Source organism: Vipera berus (assembly GCF_964194415.1).
Source record: "Vipera berus genome assembly, chromosome: 1".
In the NCBI taxonomy this organism is placed as follows: Eukaryota; Metazoa; Chordata; class Lepidosauria; order Squamata; family Viperidae; genus Vipera; species Vipera berus.
In genome coordinates, this window is record NC_138202.1 from 316647046 (window position 1) to 316662472 (window position 15427).

The window sequence follows — 15427 nt, forward strand, 5'->3', positions numbered from 1 at the left end:
ACAAATGACCCCTAATTGCATCTTGAGCCAAGAAATAATCATATGCAGACAAACTCTGCACAAAATGGAAGATCAGACATGTTGCTGACAAACCTAGCAGACAGCTCTGTCTCCCTATAAGTAGAAAAGGTAACTAGCCAATCAGCCATATTGGACTTAATTCTCATTAACAGAGATGAAATGATAGAAGGTGTTGAAGTCAAAAGTACCTTGTGGGGGAAGTGATCATACAATATTGGAATTCAACATTATGCAAGCACAAGCAATACAGTAGAACAAAGTCAAACTAGAATCTTAGACTTTAAGAGAGCTAATTTCAATAAACTTAGAGCTTGGGAAGGATTCTATGGATGAAAATCCTCAAGAGGAAAACAACCCAAGAAGCTTGGGAAACTTTGAAAACTAAGATTATAAAAGCCCAGTCAGTCTAAGCACAATATCAATGAAGAAGAAAAGTAACAACTCTCAAAAGAAACCAACATGGCTGCATAAAGAACTCTCTTTATGACAAAAAGGACAAAAAGGACAAGTATAAAAAGTGGAAAGAGGGGCACATAACTAAGGCAGAATATCAACAAATAGCCCACAAAGATGAAGTGAGGAAAGCTAAGGCTCAAAATGAACTAAGGCTTGCAACCAAAGTCAAAAATAACAAAAAAAGCTTCTTTCAATATGTAAAAAAAAGAAAAAAGGCAAGGAAACAATTGGTCCATTAATGGGAAAAAGTAGCAAGAAGGTGACAAGCAACAGGGAGAAAGCAGAACTGCTTAACTTGTTTTTTTTATTTTTTTATTTTTTATTTATTTTAATTCCATTTATATCCCGCCCTTCTCCGAAGACTCAGGGCGGCTTACAAGCTTAGCAGTAGCCTTCATTCTATGTATATGCCTGCTTATTAGGGCTTTCACACACACCCCAAGCGGCATTATTACAAAGTCAGCTTAATTGCCCCCAACAATCTGGGTCCTCATTTTACCTACCTCGGAAGGGTGGAAGGCTGAGTCAACCTTGAGCCTGGTGGGATGTGAACCTGCACTAATTGCAGGCAGCTGGTGTTATTTAAGGAGGCATTAGCCCACTGCTCCACCAAGGCTTTTTGCATCTGTCTTTACACAAAAGGAAAAAACAGTCCAACCTATCAAAAACCGTACCATAAAAACAGATTAGGAATTCAAGTCAAAATAGGCAAGAAAATGGGAAGTGAGCACCCGTCCACCCTGGAGGAGTTCAAATTACCAGGACCAGTTGGATTACACCCCAATGTTCTGAAGGAACTGGCAGACGTGATCTCAGAACCACTGAACTATATTTTTCAAAGATCCTGGAGCACCAGGGAACTACCAGAGGACTGGAAAACAGCTGATGTAGTTCCCATCTTCAAAAAAGGAAAAAAATAGATCCAGGAAACTACAGACCTATCAGCCTGACCTCAATACCTGGGAAGATTCTGGAAAAGATAAACAAGCAGCGAATCAGTGAACACCTAGAGGCAAACAAAGTCATAACCAAAAGCCAACATGGGTTTGTCAAAAACTGATCATGCCAGGCAAATTTTATTGTATTCTTTGACAAAGTGACAATTTTAATGGACCAGAGGAATGCTATGGATATAATTTACTTGGACTTGAGTAAGGCATTGATAAAGTAGACCACAACCTACTACTTGATAAGATAGAAAAATGTGGGTTAGATAGTATCACCACCAGATGGATTCATAGGTTGACCAACCACACTCAACATGTAGTCTACATGGAGGGAAGTATGCACTGCGGTACCCCAAGACTGTTTTAGAACCAGTACTCTTCAACCTCTTCAATGAGGGGATAGAACTCATCAAATTTGCAGACGACACCACACTGGCAGCAATAGCCAACACTCCAGAAGATAGGCTTAAGATACAGAAGGGTCTTGACAGACTTGAACTTTGGGTGCTATCTAGCAAAATGAAATTCAATAGTGAAAAAAGTAAGGTTTAGGCAAGAAAAAATTTAGGCAAGAAAAACCAAATGCACAGGTATAGTATAGGTGGTACCTGGCTCAATAATAGTAACTGTGAGAGGGATCATGGAGTCCTAGTGGACAATCACTTAAATATGAGCCAGCAGTGTGCTGCAGCTGCCAAAAAAATAAAAGCAACACAGTTCTAGGCTGCATTAACAGAGGGATAGAATCAAGATCACGTGAAGTACTAATACCACTTTATAATGCCTTGGTAAGGCTACACTTGGAATACTGCATCCAGTTTTGGTTGCCAGATATAAAAAAGATGTTGAGACTCTAGAAAGAGTGCAGAGAATAATAATAAATATGATTAGGAAACTGGAGGCTAAAACATATAAAGAATGGTTCCTGGAATTGGGTATGTCTAGTTTAATGAAAAGAAATAGGGGGCTGCTACAAAGAAGAGGAAGCCAACCTCTTCTCCAAGCACCTGAAGGGAGGACAAGAAGCAATGAATGGAAAACAATCAAGGAGAGAAGCAATCTAAAACTAAGGAGAAATTTCCTGACGGAACAATTAATCAGTGGAACAACTTGCCTTCAGAAGTTATGAATGCAACACTGGAAGTTTTAAGAAAGAGATTGAACAACAATTTGTCTGAAATGATATAAGGTTTCCTGCTTAAGCAGAGGGTTGGACTAGAGCAGGGGTGTGAAACTGCCGGCCCTTGGTCCAGATGTGTCATGCCAAAACCGTGCCCACCCCATTCCCGGCAATGGGGAAAAAGTTGCAATACATCGTGACACGTCACGTAACATTGTGACTTTGACACCCCTGGACTAAAAGACCTCCAAGGTCTCTTCCAACTCTGTTATTCTGTTCTGTTCTATCTCCAGCTCCACTTCCTGAAGGAACACATTTATAACAGGGGTTTTTGATAATTAGCTGTCCCTTGATTGCTAAGTTGCAGTGGTGACAAAGAGAACGTTTATTTTATTTATTTACAACCAAACAAATAATTAAATTTTATTTATTTAACCCACCTTTATTACTTATTAAGTAAATCAAGGAGGCAAACATTCATAATACTCCCTCCTGCTACTTTTTCTCCACAACAACTCTGTGTGGTGTGTTTAGCTGAGAGTGTGTGACTGGCCCATAATCACCCAGCCAGCAAGAATTCATTCAGTCTCCTGGTTTCTAGACCAGCACTTTAATCACTACACCAAATTGGCTCTCCATATTTTGCACAACTGTGTCTTGTGAAGCATCCGTGCATGAGCCATCTAGTTACATAAGCCATAGTTATATCTGTTACACTATTCCAGTGTGGATTAGGTGAGATTATCTTAGAAGATACAACTGATGTAAAATGTGATATTAAGTCATTAAATTTAATTCACAATGGAGTTAAAATCTGTCCCTTACTGATATATTTTTGGCTTTCAACGTATACAGAAAGACCACTTGCTTTTTGCTTCAATTATCATTTATTCTTTCACTTACTATAAGCTGAAGACCACAGAGTTCAAAATGAGTGATTTGCAACAAGCAACAAAAGCATTAAAATAAAATCATAGTATTTGAAACAACATTTCCTAATAGCTCAATCCTCTTTGTTCTCAGATGAGGACTATCTCTTCAAAGACTTTGGAAGCACAACAATGGGGGAAGCACAAACAAAGTCTAGATATCAGGGTACAACTGGTTCCATGGGAGAAAAGCCATCACTCGGAAGGCTTGGCTGACTCTATAGATGACATTTACCTTGAAGAAAATACAAGGTGAGGAGGTACTTTGGTTAAAGAATACGTTATTTGGTGCAGGTAAAATGCACCAAAATTTGTCCTCAAAATTTCTGCAAAAAAGGACAGTAAATCCAGATAAGCAATGGCTACTTTCAGATAAGTATTAAAAATAAAGTTCATAACAGATAGAACACTTTACCTTGAGAATACTTCAGTAAGTTTTACAAAGCCAGCATAAGCTAGCTCAAATGCTCCTCTATGTCTTGACTTTAAGAGATGATTCTTGAAATATTCCCCAATATCTTTTACCTGGCAGGGGGGAGGAAAGAGAAAAATGTATGCCATGTATACAAAAACACTTCTGACAAACAATGAATACAGGTAAATGATTCATACATACATACATACAGTACATACATGCATACATTCTTCAACCTACTTAGACCTACTTTAGAAGTGTATGTGAGGAAAAAAAAGAATGTAAGTTCATGGAATAATGTCTAATACAGGTCATAATTGTCCCAAAGGTGCTTTTCAAAAGGCAAATGGACTTTGTTTTTTTTCTTGAAAAACGTTTCTTTTCTCATCCAAGAAGCTTCTTCAATTCAGAACTGAACTTTTCAAAAGTACATTTGGGATAGCTCATGGGAGAAATTTAGAACTACCACTGACAAATGCCAGTATGATTTCTATGGCTAAAATGTGCCACTTCAGACAGGTGGTGAGATCAAATTTGATGTTTCTCCACATCAAAAAATAATAATCAAACATTCTTTCACAAATGAACAGGGAATAAAAAAAGGATTCTTGCCTTAAATTCTCCTTGAATAGACTTATTGTATAAATATTATAAATGGAATATTCCACAAAGAGTAGCCTTTAAGTGTTTATCACCTTTCTTCAGTGTAAAGTAGCTCAGCTAAGAAACACACGATAAATTTGTATACCTCTGTTTTAGTAATGTTGTTTCCACCCACAGGGAGGGCCTTCTCAGGGTACCGCCGGTTAAGGAATGCCGGCGGGTTATTCCCAGGGAAAGGGCGTTCTTTGTGGGCGCGCCGGCCCTTTGGAACCAGCTTCCCACGGAGCTTAGGACCGCCCCCGACCTTTGCTCATTTCGTAGGGACTTGAAAACTTGGTTTTTTGAGCTGTCTGGCCCAGACTGAGGGTTTTTAATTATTTAATTAATGGGGTTTTAGTTAAGTTCAGGGATTAATTTAATCTTAGTTTTAATCGATTTTAATTGTATGTGATGTATTTTAACTTTTAATTTTCCCTGTAAACCGCCCTGAGTCCTACGGGAATAGGGCAGTATATAAATTTAAATTAATTAATTAATTAATTAATTAATTACATTAACAATTGTTTTAAGAGAAACTGGAATATAAATAATTTGAATTTTAAAAACCGAATAGTAGCGGTAGTAATGCTATAAATGTTGAAATGGATATTGTAATGCAATAATTTAGGAATGGACCATGTCCTTAAGTTATTACACAAGTTCACTGAAAGTTTTCCCTTTCATTGTCTCTTAGTACTCTTGCTGCAAACAGCAGCAACATATTATGCACAGATGCAATATAGGTAGAGCCTTGTATAAACAATATTGGTGTAAATATGTTCCTTTGAATGAGTTTTTGACTCCTGCTGACTAATGGATAGATCCCTGAAGTTTTCTTGGTGAAGTTTTTGGAAGTGGTTTGCCACTGCCTCCTTTCCAGGGCTGGAACAGAGTGACTAATTCAAGGTCTTCTAGCAGATTTTGTGCATACAGCGGGACTAGAACTCCCAGTCTCCTGGTTTCTAACTTGATGCCTTAACCACTACATCAAATTGGCTCTAATAGAGGAAGCCTTAATCAAATAAACAAGCCTTATTTCAGAATATTACTTTGATTATCATTCTGTTAACACGTTGGTTCCCTTTAGAGAACACTGTAAAAAAATTCACAATCTCCTGAATTCTAGCCCAGTGCTAATTGATGGTGGTTAAGGCATCACTACAACAAACTTAGCTCTAAACAATATTTACAGCAAGTAAATTAAGATGATTGCATTTCTACCTCGTCACATAACAAAATATAAAGTCACAATTGCAAAATATAAAGCTTCTCTACAGATCACATACTATGGTGCTGGAGAGAAAACAAAATATAATGTGATATACATGGAAGCAAGATGTTAAGCGTTGGGAAGAAGCTGTCCAGGGGATTAATATGCACTTTGAAAAGTTCGCAAGAGATTAAATGTATTTCATGAATCATTACTATATATACAAACATTGTAACCTTATATAGAATTTCAATTTGAACATTCAAATTACCAAATTTTAATAATCTCTGTTTTCTGATCGCTCATGCAAAGGAACTATGCTATGCGTTTCTATACCGGAAGAATTTGCTTTTGCAGTTGTCTTGTGAACTCAGGAACAGAGTTAAATAAGATTTATGTAACCATACATTCAATGCATTTAACTGAATGGACAAAAGTATTCAACATTATTAGGGTTGTTTTATTTATAATTATTCAGATTTATTATCTTCAAGCAGTAACCAAGGTTATAGCATGATAAAGTGTTAAGAAATGTAAGAGATTTCGAAAAACAAATGCTTTTGACCAAACAGCAATATTTATGGCTATATTTTCAGGCAAAATGCATGGCATTGGCATTAAAAGGTAAACGTAACTCTTTAAAACCAATTCCTGTTTGATTGGAATAGAAAAGGAGCTCAATGGTATATTGGTGGTCATTTCTCTGCACTTTCAAAATGTTGCAAGACTGCGCACACAGCTGTGAGACAGCTGAAAACATCTGTTTGAGACAATGTATAAATAAACATGTTAAAATTATTTCCAAAACTCTATATTCAGCACGACACCAATACTTCTTCAGTCTAAAATGGTATTATCATTTTGAAGAACTAGAGTTTTATTTTTGAATTCTCATCATAAACTTCCCCCACAAAAAAAGGGGAAAAAAATCTATATCACGTATATCAGTCTCTAAGGCTGGAAAGTGACTTGGTTAAAAACATATGGGAAAGGGAAAGGGTCATCAATTAAAAACAGAAATCTAATAAATCCAAAATATTTCCAAATGAAATACTTGTGGTAAGCCAATTTCTTGTAAACACTGCAGTCCATTCTCTTGAACAGTCCCAGATGGTGTGCTTGCCTTCATGGTCTTAAAAAAATTGGGAGGGGAGAGGTTTAAAAACAGGTCTGAGTGAGCATAATTCTGTCATCTAGCCTACAGAGAATATGATATCCTCAATCAATCAATGTGTTTGTTATCCAAAATTACAGACCATAAAAGCTTTACTTGAAATGGTAATTTCATCAAATCTCACCTTTCTGCTTGCCAAATGGAAAACATAAATGCAGAACTAAGTAAGTGAACTTTAATTTATACATATAAACACTATCCTAAGTTGGTTCCTAAGCCCATATGGCTGGAACACGGAGGAAAGAATCTATATTCTATTAAAACACTCGTAATGACTTTTAACTGGGTAAAAAGGTACATCATAGGGCAAAACATTTTGAACCAAGGTACCTCAAATGGTCTAACTTACAGAATGTGTCCAAAATTGAGATTCAAGGTGCTGGTGATGACCTATAAAGCCCTAAATGGCATGGGCCCGGATTATCTAAGGGAGCACCTGCTGCCAGCGTCAATTTCCCATCGTCCTGTGCGCTCCCACAGGGAGGGCCTCCTCAGGGTACCACCGGTCAAGGATTGCCGACGAGCGATCCCCAGGGGGAGGGCGTTCTCTGTGGGCACGCCTGCCCTATGGAATCAACTGCCAACGGAACTCTGGACTGCCCCCGACCTTCATTCATTTCGCCGGGACCTAAAAACCTGGCTCTTTGAGCTATCTGGTCTGGACTGAGGGGTTTAATGTTTTTAAATTGTGATTTTAATTTTTGCGGCTAGACTTAATTTAATTTAATTTTAATTTTATATTGTATTGTTTTTAAATTTTGCCTTGTAAACCGCCCTGAGTCCTTTGGGCGTAGTGCGGTATATAAACCGAATAAATAAATAAATAAATAAATAAATAAATAAATAAATAAATAAATAAAATCTGGAACCCATAACTTCTATAGTTGTGGCTGCTTCAGTGCTACCGGTTGCTGCTATGTGATCTTCATTTTAAATGTAATCTGAGTTTCCAAAGCCAGTCTTGCAATCTCCCTGTTCCTCTCCAATTCAGCAGCAGCCACTTACCAGTGGGGAGGGAAAGGAAGGGGAAGGGAAGGGAAGACCTATGCATCCTTTCTGGTCCTCATCACCCTCTCCGCACACACCACCAACTTATGCAGCAGACAGGCAGGAGGCAGGATTTCAAAGGTCCCCTGCTCGCTTCCTACAAGGAAACTCAATGGAGGAGCAGGCAGGAAACTGGATATTGCTTCTGCTCCCACTGCCTTTTTGCCTATCATGGTCATTCTCTGTTAAGAAAAAAAATCTCTGAAATGACCCAACGGGGCATGGGTTTGTGTTTTTTTTAAACCTTTTCCAAGAGAATTCCGTATTTGGTAATAAAGTAAAATATACTGAATTATTTATTTTATTTTTATTTTTTTTAAATTCCATTTATATCCTGCCCTTCTCCGAAGACTCAGGGCGGCTTACAAGCTTAGCAGTAGCCTTCATTCTATGTATATGCCTGCTTATTAGGGCTTTCACACACACCCCAAGCGGCATTATTACAAAGTCAGCTTAATTGCCCCCAACAATCTGGGTCCTCATTTTACCTACCTCGGAAGGATGGAAGGCTGAGTCAACCTTGAGCCTGGTGGGACTCGAACCTGCACTAATTGCAGGCAGCTGGTGTTACTTAAGGAGGCATTAGCCCACTGCTCCACCAAGAATGTCAGAATTTGTACTGCTATAATATTCTTATTTCAACACTATTTCTCTTAATGTAACTATTCATGAGCTGCCCTAGAACATTGCTTAAATAAGTTCTTTGAACTAATTAAGAACATCAAATTAAGAGAAAGGAAAAAATTAAAACGACCCCCATTTTAAAATAACCACACTGCTGTTAATATTTTCCCCAAACAATTCTTCCTATCTATTTTTCATCAAGATATTGCTATTATTTGGAACATGCCAGACAGGGAACTATAGAACTGTGACAGGATAAATGATTCCAATAATTCATCCAGTAAGCACTGAAATTCTCTGGATGAACAAATCATAACATCTTAGGATACCCTACCTGATCCACTGTTATCAGTGCATCTGAACAATTAGGAAGAATCTGTACAGGTAGAAGCTGACATAACTTCCCTAGAAGTAATGAAACCTCCTTCATGCTTCGCCAGCAACATACCAACACCATTTGAGCTGTAACATCACTTGTATGTTGTTCTTTACCTTAAAAAAATAAGACACAAAGCAAAATGTCTTACAACAGCTCTAACAATCTTTTAAAAATCATTCCACCCAGACATTTAGCAATGTAATCTCTGAGCAATAAGGGTAAATCAACCTTATCCATGAAATAAGTAAGATTAAATACATTGTCAAGACAATTAAATAATTTAATTCAACCAAATAATAAATTGTAAGTTTGCACAGAACAAACTCAGTCTTGGCGTTGAAATGAATAAAGGTGACAAAACCAGCCAAGTAGAATTAGAATTAGAATTAGATGTGACAGGTTTGAATATTCAAGAAACAGAAAGTAAGTAGCCTAGAAAACAATTAAGAGATTACAGCTTGGGCTGCAGCTCAGAAGCACTGCATCTAAAAGCTTGCAAAATTGTTGGCCCTTAAAACAATTAATCTAGTGATCTTTTGGCATCAAATTATGGAACACTGGTCTAGATATTTCTTTTAGGTGACTTGGTATAAGAAAGCTTCTGTGTTTCAAAATCCAGGCATATTTTCAAGAAACAGGATTTATAACCGTCTCAAGTGAACACACATTAACCTTCAAGCAACATCCTCCGAACATATAGTGGCAAGTTATGAAATGTAGTTCTGTTTTTTGATGGTATATGATTTCACACAACAAAAGCTCATTATGTATTGATTGTTATGCTGTTCAAATGTTAGCTTTGACCAGATGATTGATCTATGCTTCCTCTATTTGGCATTGCACGGACAAAATCCTGATACTGAATATAGTTTTTATTCTCTTCAACATCCATGTGCAGAGAAAACCGAAAATAGCAATGAAGTCATAAAATCTTATATTCACTTTGTAACTGACCCATATGGTTCAGCAGCATAAGCTAAATAAATGCCTCCCACCACTCAATTTATTTCTGTAAATCAAACATCTGCAAACCTGGACTACCCTAATCAAACCCACTACCTCCTCTTTCCTTACCAAAAGTGTGTCACATCTGTTGTGCATCAGCATATTGTGTCAAAAATCTGCAATGTATAGAGACAGACCTAATGCATGGAGTCTCATGTTTAATTAGGGAAAATATATTGAGCCACAGTATACAAATGATAAAATAGACCAGCTCTGTAAAACAGCCCTGTTAGCTTATGGTAGCAAAATATCAGGAGTCTGGTAGCACCTTTTCTAACAAGTTTTATTTAAAAGTGTAACTTTTTGTGAGCTGAAGCTTACTTCATCAGATTCATAATACTACAACCTTAGGCCTTTTAATGTAATTTATAAAAAAGATACTATCAAACTCCTCCTGATTTTCATCTACTGAAAGATTATTATCTTTATTACTAATAACTGTTAAAATCTATGTATATAAACATGAATCCCTATGATTAAACAGGGAAGATGGCAAAATTCAATCCTTTTACAAGCTGTTCCCTCTTTTTACTGTTTTGTTTGGAATGCAGATTCTGATAAATTCAACTACTCCATGTTCTTATTGTGAACAGCAACATAAAGAAAATTTCCCAAAAGGTATCTACATTTTAAATATCCGGCCTGGCCCATTAGTCAATAAAATAAATAAAAATCATTTTATGCAACAGATTTTTATCCTTCAAACAGGACGTCTTTTAGACTTCCGTCACAATGTCATACATACTACTCTACTAATAATTAATAGAATGTATCACACAATTTGGGTAAAAATACATTTTTATCATAGTTCTACAGCTGCCCATCTCATAAAAAGTGACTTTGGGTAGCATACAACAATCAATAAAATGACAAATGTATAAAAGTTATTATAAATATATATATAAATCATTATTAAAAATGAAAAGTACTATTTACAAAATTAAATCTATAATCCACATGGAAAAATATGGCTCCTACTTATGATAATTGCAGAATCCTATGTTCACATCTTCACAATTTGTGACTCTCCCAATTGGCTTCCAACAAGCAAAGTCAATGGTGTGTATGTGTGCCAGATTTGTTTAATGACTTCACTTCACTTTTGTGACTCACTTAAAAACCACAGCAGAAAGGTCATAAAATCAGCAGAGGTTGTAAGTAGAGGATTACTTATACTCTTCAAGGGCAGCCCCCACATAAAATGTATCAGGAAATGATTAGTGATTGTGAGCAGAGCTTCCAATTCAAGAAGAGGTGAAAATGTGCAAAGGAATTCCTAGCCAATGCTACCACCTGTTCTTGGGTCATGAGTTTAGGGTTAGGGTTAGGGAAAAAACCTAGGAAACCTAGGAAAAAACCCCAGATTGCACACCAAGTGTGGCCTAGGTCAGTGCCATCTCATCCAGTACCAAAGATGGCGTAGTCCTAGAATCAGTAAGCCTCAAAACCCAATCAGTCTGGCCAGAATTCAACCAAAGCCTGTTGTCCTCCATTTAGATTATCACAGCCTCCAGGTACCAGGATAAAACTTCACATCACTGATTAATTCACTTGGGACAGAGATGTATAGTTGGGTATCATCAGCACCCTGAGGCAATGGATGAATTCACCAAGCAGCCTCACGTAGGAGAGAGGATGAATAGGAATAGGAAAAGGGAGAGCACCAAATAGGAGAGAGGAGAGTATCTGTGGCACTATACTTAGTTGGGACTTGAGGGTGGGACCTCTCCTCCTCAGTCACCACTAACTGAATCAGCCCTTAAGAAAGGAAGCAATCCAGCACAACACTATGTTACCCATCCCTAATCCTCCAAGTCAATGAAGGATATCCTGTTCGATGGTATCAAATGCTGCTGAGAGGTCAAATACAGCAAGGATTGATGCATAACCCCTATCTCACATGCCAGGAATCATCCAAGGTGCAACCAATGCTGTTTTTATCCCACATCTGGGTCTGAATCTTGATTGAGAAAGATATAGGTGATATGCTTCATCCAAGGATTTTGAAGCTATTGAATAATCACCTTCTCAACCAACTTCCCAAAAAAGAAAGGTTAGTTACTAGATAAAAGTCATCCAGTATATTGGGGTCCAGCAATGGCTTCTTGAAAAGGGGGTGAACCAAGGCTTCTGTAAGAGGTAAAAGAACAATCCCCTCACTCAAAGAAAAGTTAACTACGGCTAGAACCCGATCAGGTCTCACACAGACACAATCAAACAACGCAGGTCACTTTAACTATCCACATTTGCTTCTAAAAGTTTAACCACTGGCATCTATACCAATTCTGAGATACTATTAATGCCACAGTCCATTTTGAAGGATTCTTTATGACAAGTAAAAGTTATAGTCAGCTTAGCCATTTTAACTCTTTTCTACCTAGTGCTTTAGTTCCCTCTAGTGTCCATTTGCAACCTTCAACAAGCCTCAGTTAATACCAGTTTAGTTCTGCTTTAGTCACTTCCCATGGTATATTATCTAATTATATACTTGTTTTTCAAACCTTACAGCAAAAATTGCCAACATTCCAAATCTCTCTGGTTCCTAGTTCATTTAAAACTTTCTGAAATCTATCTTCTTAATGCTTTTTTCCCCAATTGTATATTATTTTACAATTTATCTTAAATCTCTGTTTAAAATTCCTTAAAGTTGAAGAAATAAAACTCACCAGGTGCCAAGGTAAGCTCACCATTTTAAAAGTCTTTAATATATATAAAGTATTAAATTGAACATTTCTGAATGTGATTAGAAAGTGAGTTTAGCTGGCTTAGTTTCTGTATAAAAGGCTCACTGCTGCTCAATTGGCTCCTGGCACTCCAATCCATGGGAGACCATTGCTTTTTTCTTTCGTGAGGAGCTGCCATTTAGAATGTAATCTCCCTTTCTCTCTTTCTCTGGATAGATTCTTTACAGCAGTGGTTGTCTCCATTGTTCATGGATAGCTCTTCAAACAATCCTTATTCACCTAGAAGTTCTCCAATATTCAAATATTCATTTCCACTGGAAACATTCAACACATGCACAAGAATATAGTTCATTAAGCAGTTCAGCTGTTGTTCCATGTCACTACTCTGACTAATATTGACAGGGAGCTCAGAGAGATGCATGCAGTATTATGCATACTGGATCTACAACTTTTTTTGGCTGCAAAGATAAGATAAAAGCGTGCAGAGCATTAGATTTCAACTTTTTATTTCCTGGGAATAAAAAAAATCAAACAATTGTATTAAGACAGTGTTTTTAGGCCTTTCACGTTCATTCCCAACACATTATTATTGACAAAATACCTCAAATCTTTGGATATTCATGGTCAGTGGCTTCTTGTAAATAATAAACTTAAGAGAAATAAGATGACATTCTACTCTTTTATTCAAAACAGAAATAAACGTGAGATATAGGATGAGTTCAGAGCGCCCGAATGCCAAAGAATTAGAATCACCAGAACACCAATAACATGAAAAAACTATTCTACAATCTTACCTAAACTTTCAGAAAGCACCTAAAAAAATACAATTCTATTTAATATACCAAAGATCTATATGCATCAGCTACTCTGTGCAATAAAATATAACAGTAATTTAAAATTTCTTCAGAATAGAATGGATGCATCTAAATCTCTTCTGTTCCAATTCTGAGATTCTATAATGCTCCAACACCAATCTAATTCCCTGAGGCTCCAAGATAATGCAAAAAAGATAAATACTTGCTTTGTTAACATAAAAGTGGAGGCATTAGATATGTCTCAGAAACATTAGCGCAACATGGAAAGGAGCTTGATTTGCACCCCTAGGAAAGTATCATGCTTCTCCTCATAACAAGCTTTCCTACAAATCACATACTGTAATTTAAAATAACAATTAAAAAAATAGAAACAGTGTTTTTCCCTTATTAGATTATGGAAGAAGGCTTTTTTTTCCAAATATTATCTTTAAATTGGTCATAGATTTAGACTGGACTAGCTCTAGAGTACTACAAGCTGAACCAAAGTTCAGGATTAGGGTAATTGGGATTAGAATTTTCACTGCTAAGCAATGATTTCACAAAGCACAAACTCACAAAACTGCACAGCCTAGTAATGTCAGTCCCTGTTGCTCTCAGTAAGCAAGGTTTGTGGACTGCTAAGCAAGGACCTTGATGTTGATGGCTGCTTTTATGTCTTGTTTTAATGCTTTTATGTTATAAGTCACCCAGGTACGAAATAGGCAGCAAATAAATTTCATAAATAAATAAGGAGCTCCTCACAACATCCTGTTGGCTTCCAACAACCAAGTGAGTAGGAAAGCCAGCAGGAAGTCCTAGAGGGGTTTACAAGCAGGTCAGCAGGCAGGTAAGTGGCTGCAGCAGAGTAGGAGAGGGTGAATGAGAGGGCCAGTACAGCCCAGCATGATTGTAGCAAGGCTTGGGATGGCTGCTGTGCAGTGAGCAAGAGCATGTGGAAGACGCCAATGTGGTATAAGCACCACGAGACTTGAGATGGCTGCTTCCAGGCAAAGGAGATTTACCTGAGTAGCTTGCTACTTTCTCTGCTGGCTTCCCCAAATCATATGACTGTGGGACACCGCACCCCACAGTCTTAAGTGCAATCAGTTGCCAATTACCCCGATTGTAATCATGTGACTGTGGAGAATGTGAGACAACCAGAACTTCAAGGACCAGCCGTAAGAATTCAACACTCGTTCCATACCATTACAACTCTGAATAGACACTGAATGGGTGGTTGTTAACTGAGGACTACCCTTATCTCCAGCATTCATTTGGATAACTCCAATATTAAACTTTTATAATAAGAATAATCATTTCGAGATTTACCAGTTAGTATAAGTAGGTAATTTTCTCAGACCAAATTTTTTCAGCTTCCTTTAATAGTAATCAATATTTACTAGGCATCTAATGCCTTAAAAGGCATTGAATCCAAACAGTTTACAATTATGTTTATGTTTATGTTTATTGGACTTATATACCGCCCTTCTCCCGTAGGACTCAGGGCGGTTCACAAGGTATTTAAAATAACAATACAAATTACAAAAGTTAAGAACAATTAAAATAATTAAATTTAGTCCTTGAATAAAATAAAACCCCTGTTAAACTCCAATTAAAACCCAATTAAAATAAAATTACAATTAAAATTCTCAGTCCTGGCCGGAAAGCTCAAAGAGCCAGGTCTTCAGGTCCCGGCGGAATGAACGAAGGTCAAGGGCAGTCCTGAGCTCTACGGGCAGCTGGTTCCAAAGGGCAGGCGCACCCACAGAGAAGGCCCTCCCCCTGGGTGTTACCCATTGGCAATCTTTTGTCGGCAGCACCCTGAGAAGGCCCTCCCTGTGGGAGCGCACAGGACGAAGGGAGCTTGATGACGGCAGCAGGTGTTCCCGCAAATATAGCATAGCAAATATAGCATAGCAATAGGTATGGCAACAGACTAAGCTCAGATTAAAGAAGATCAGTTGGATCAGCAGTGTGCAG

At 37.5% G+C, this 15427-nt stretch overlaps 1 protein-coding gene across 1 annotated transcript in view; it reads right to left on the minus strand.

Annotated features, from left to right (window-relative positions):
- THADA (THADA armadillo repeat containing) overlaps positions 1-15427 on the minus strand; it is a 152029-nt gene that overhangs the window by 105987 nt on the left and 30615 nt on the right. The window contains exons 22-23 of the mRNA XM_081313022.1: positions 8920-9077; positions 3889-3998 (exon numbers count right to left, since the gene is read on the minus strand). Coding sequence (XP_081169148.1) covers positions 3889-3998; positions 8920-9077 — 268 coding nt within the window. The remainder of the gene's footprint in view (positions 1-3888; positions 3999-8919; positions 9078-15427) is intronic.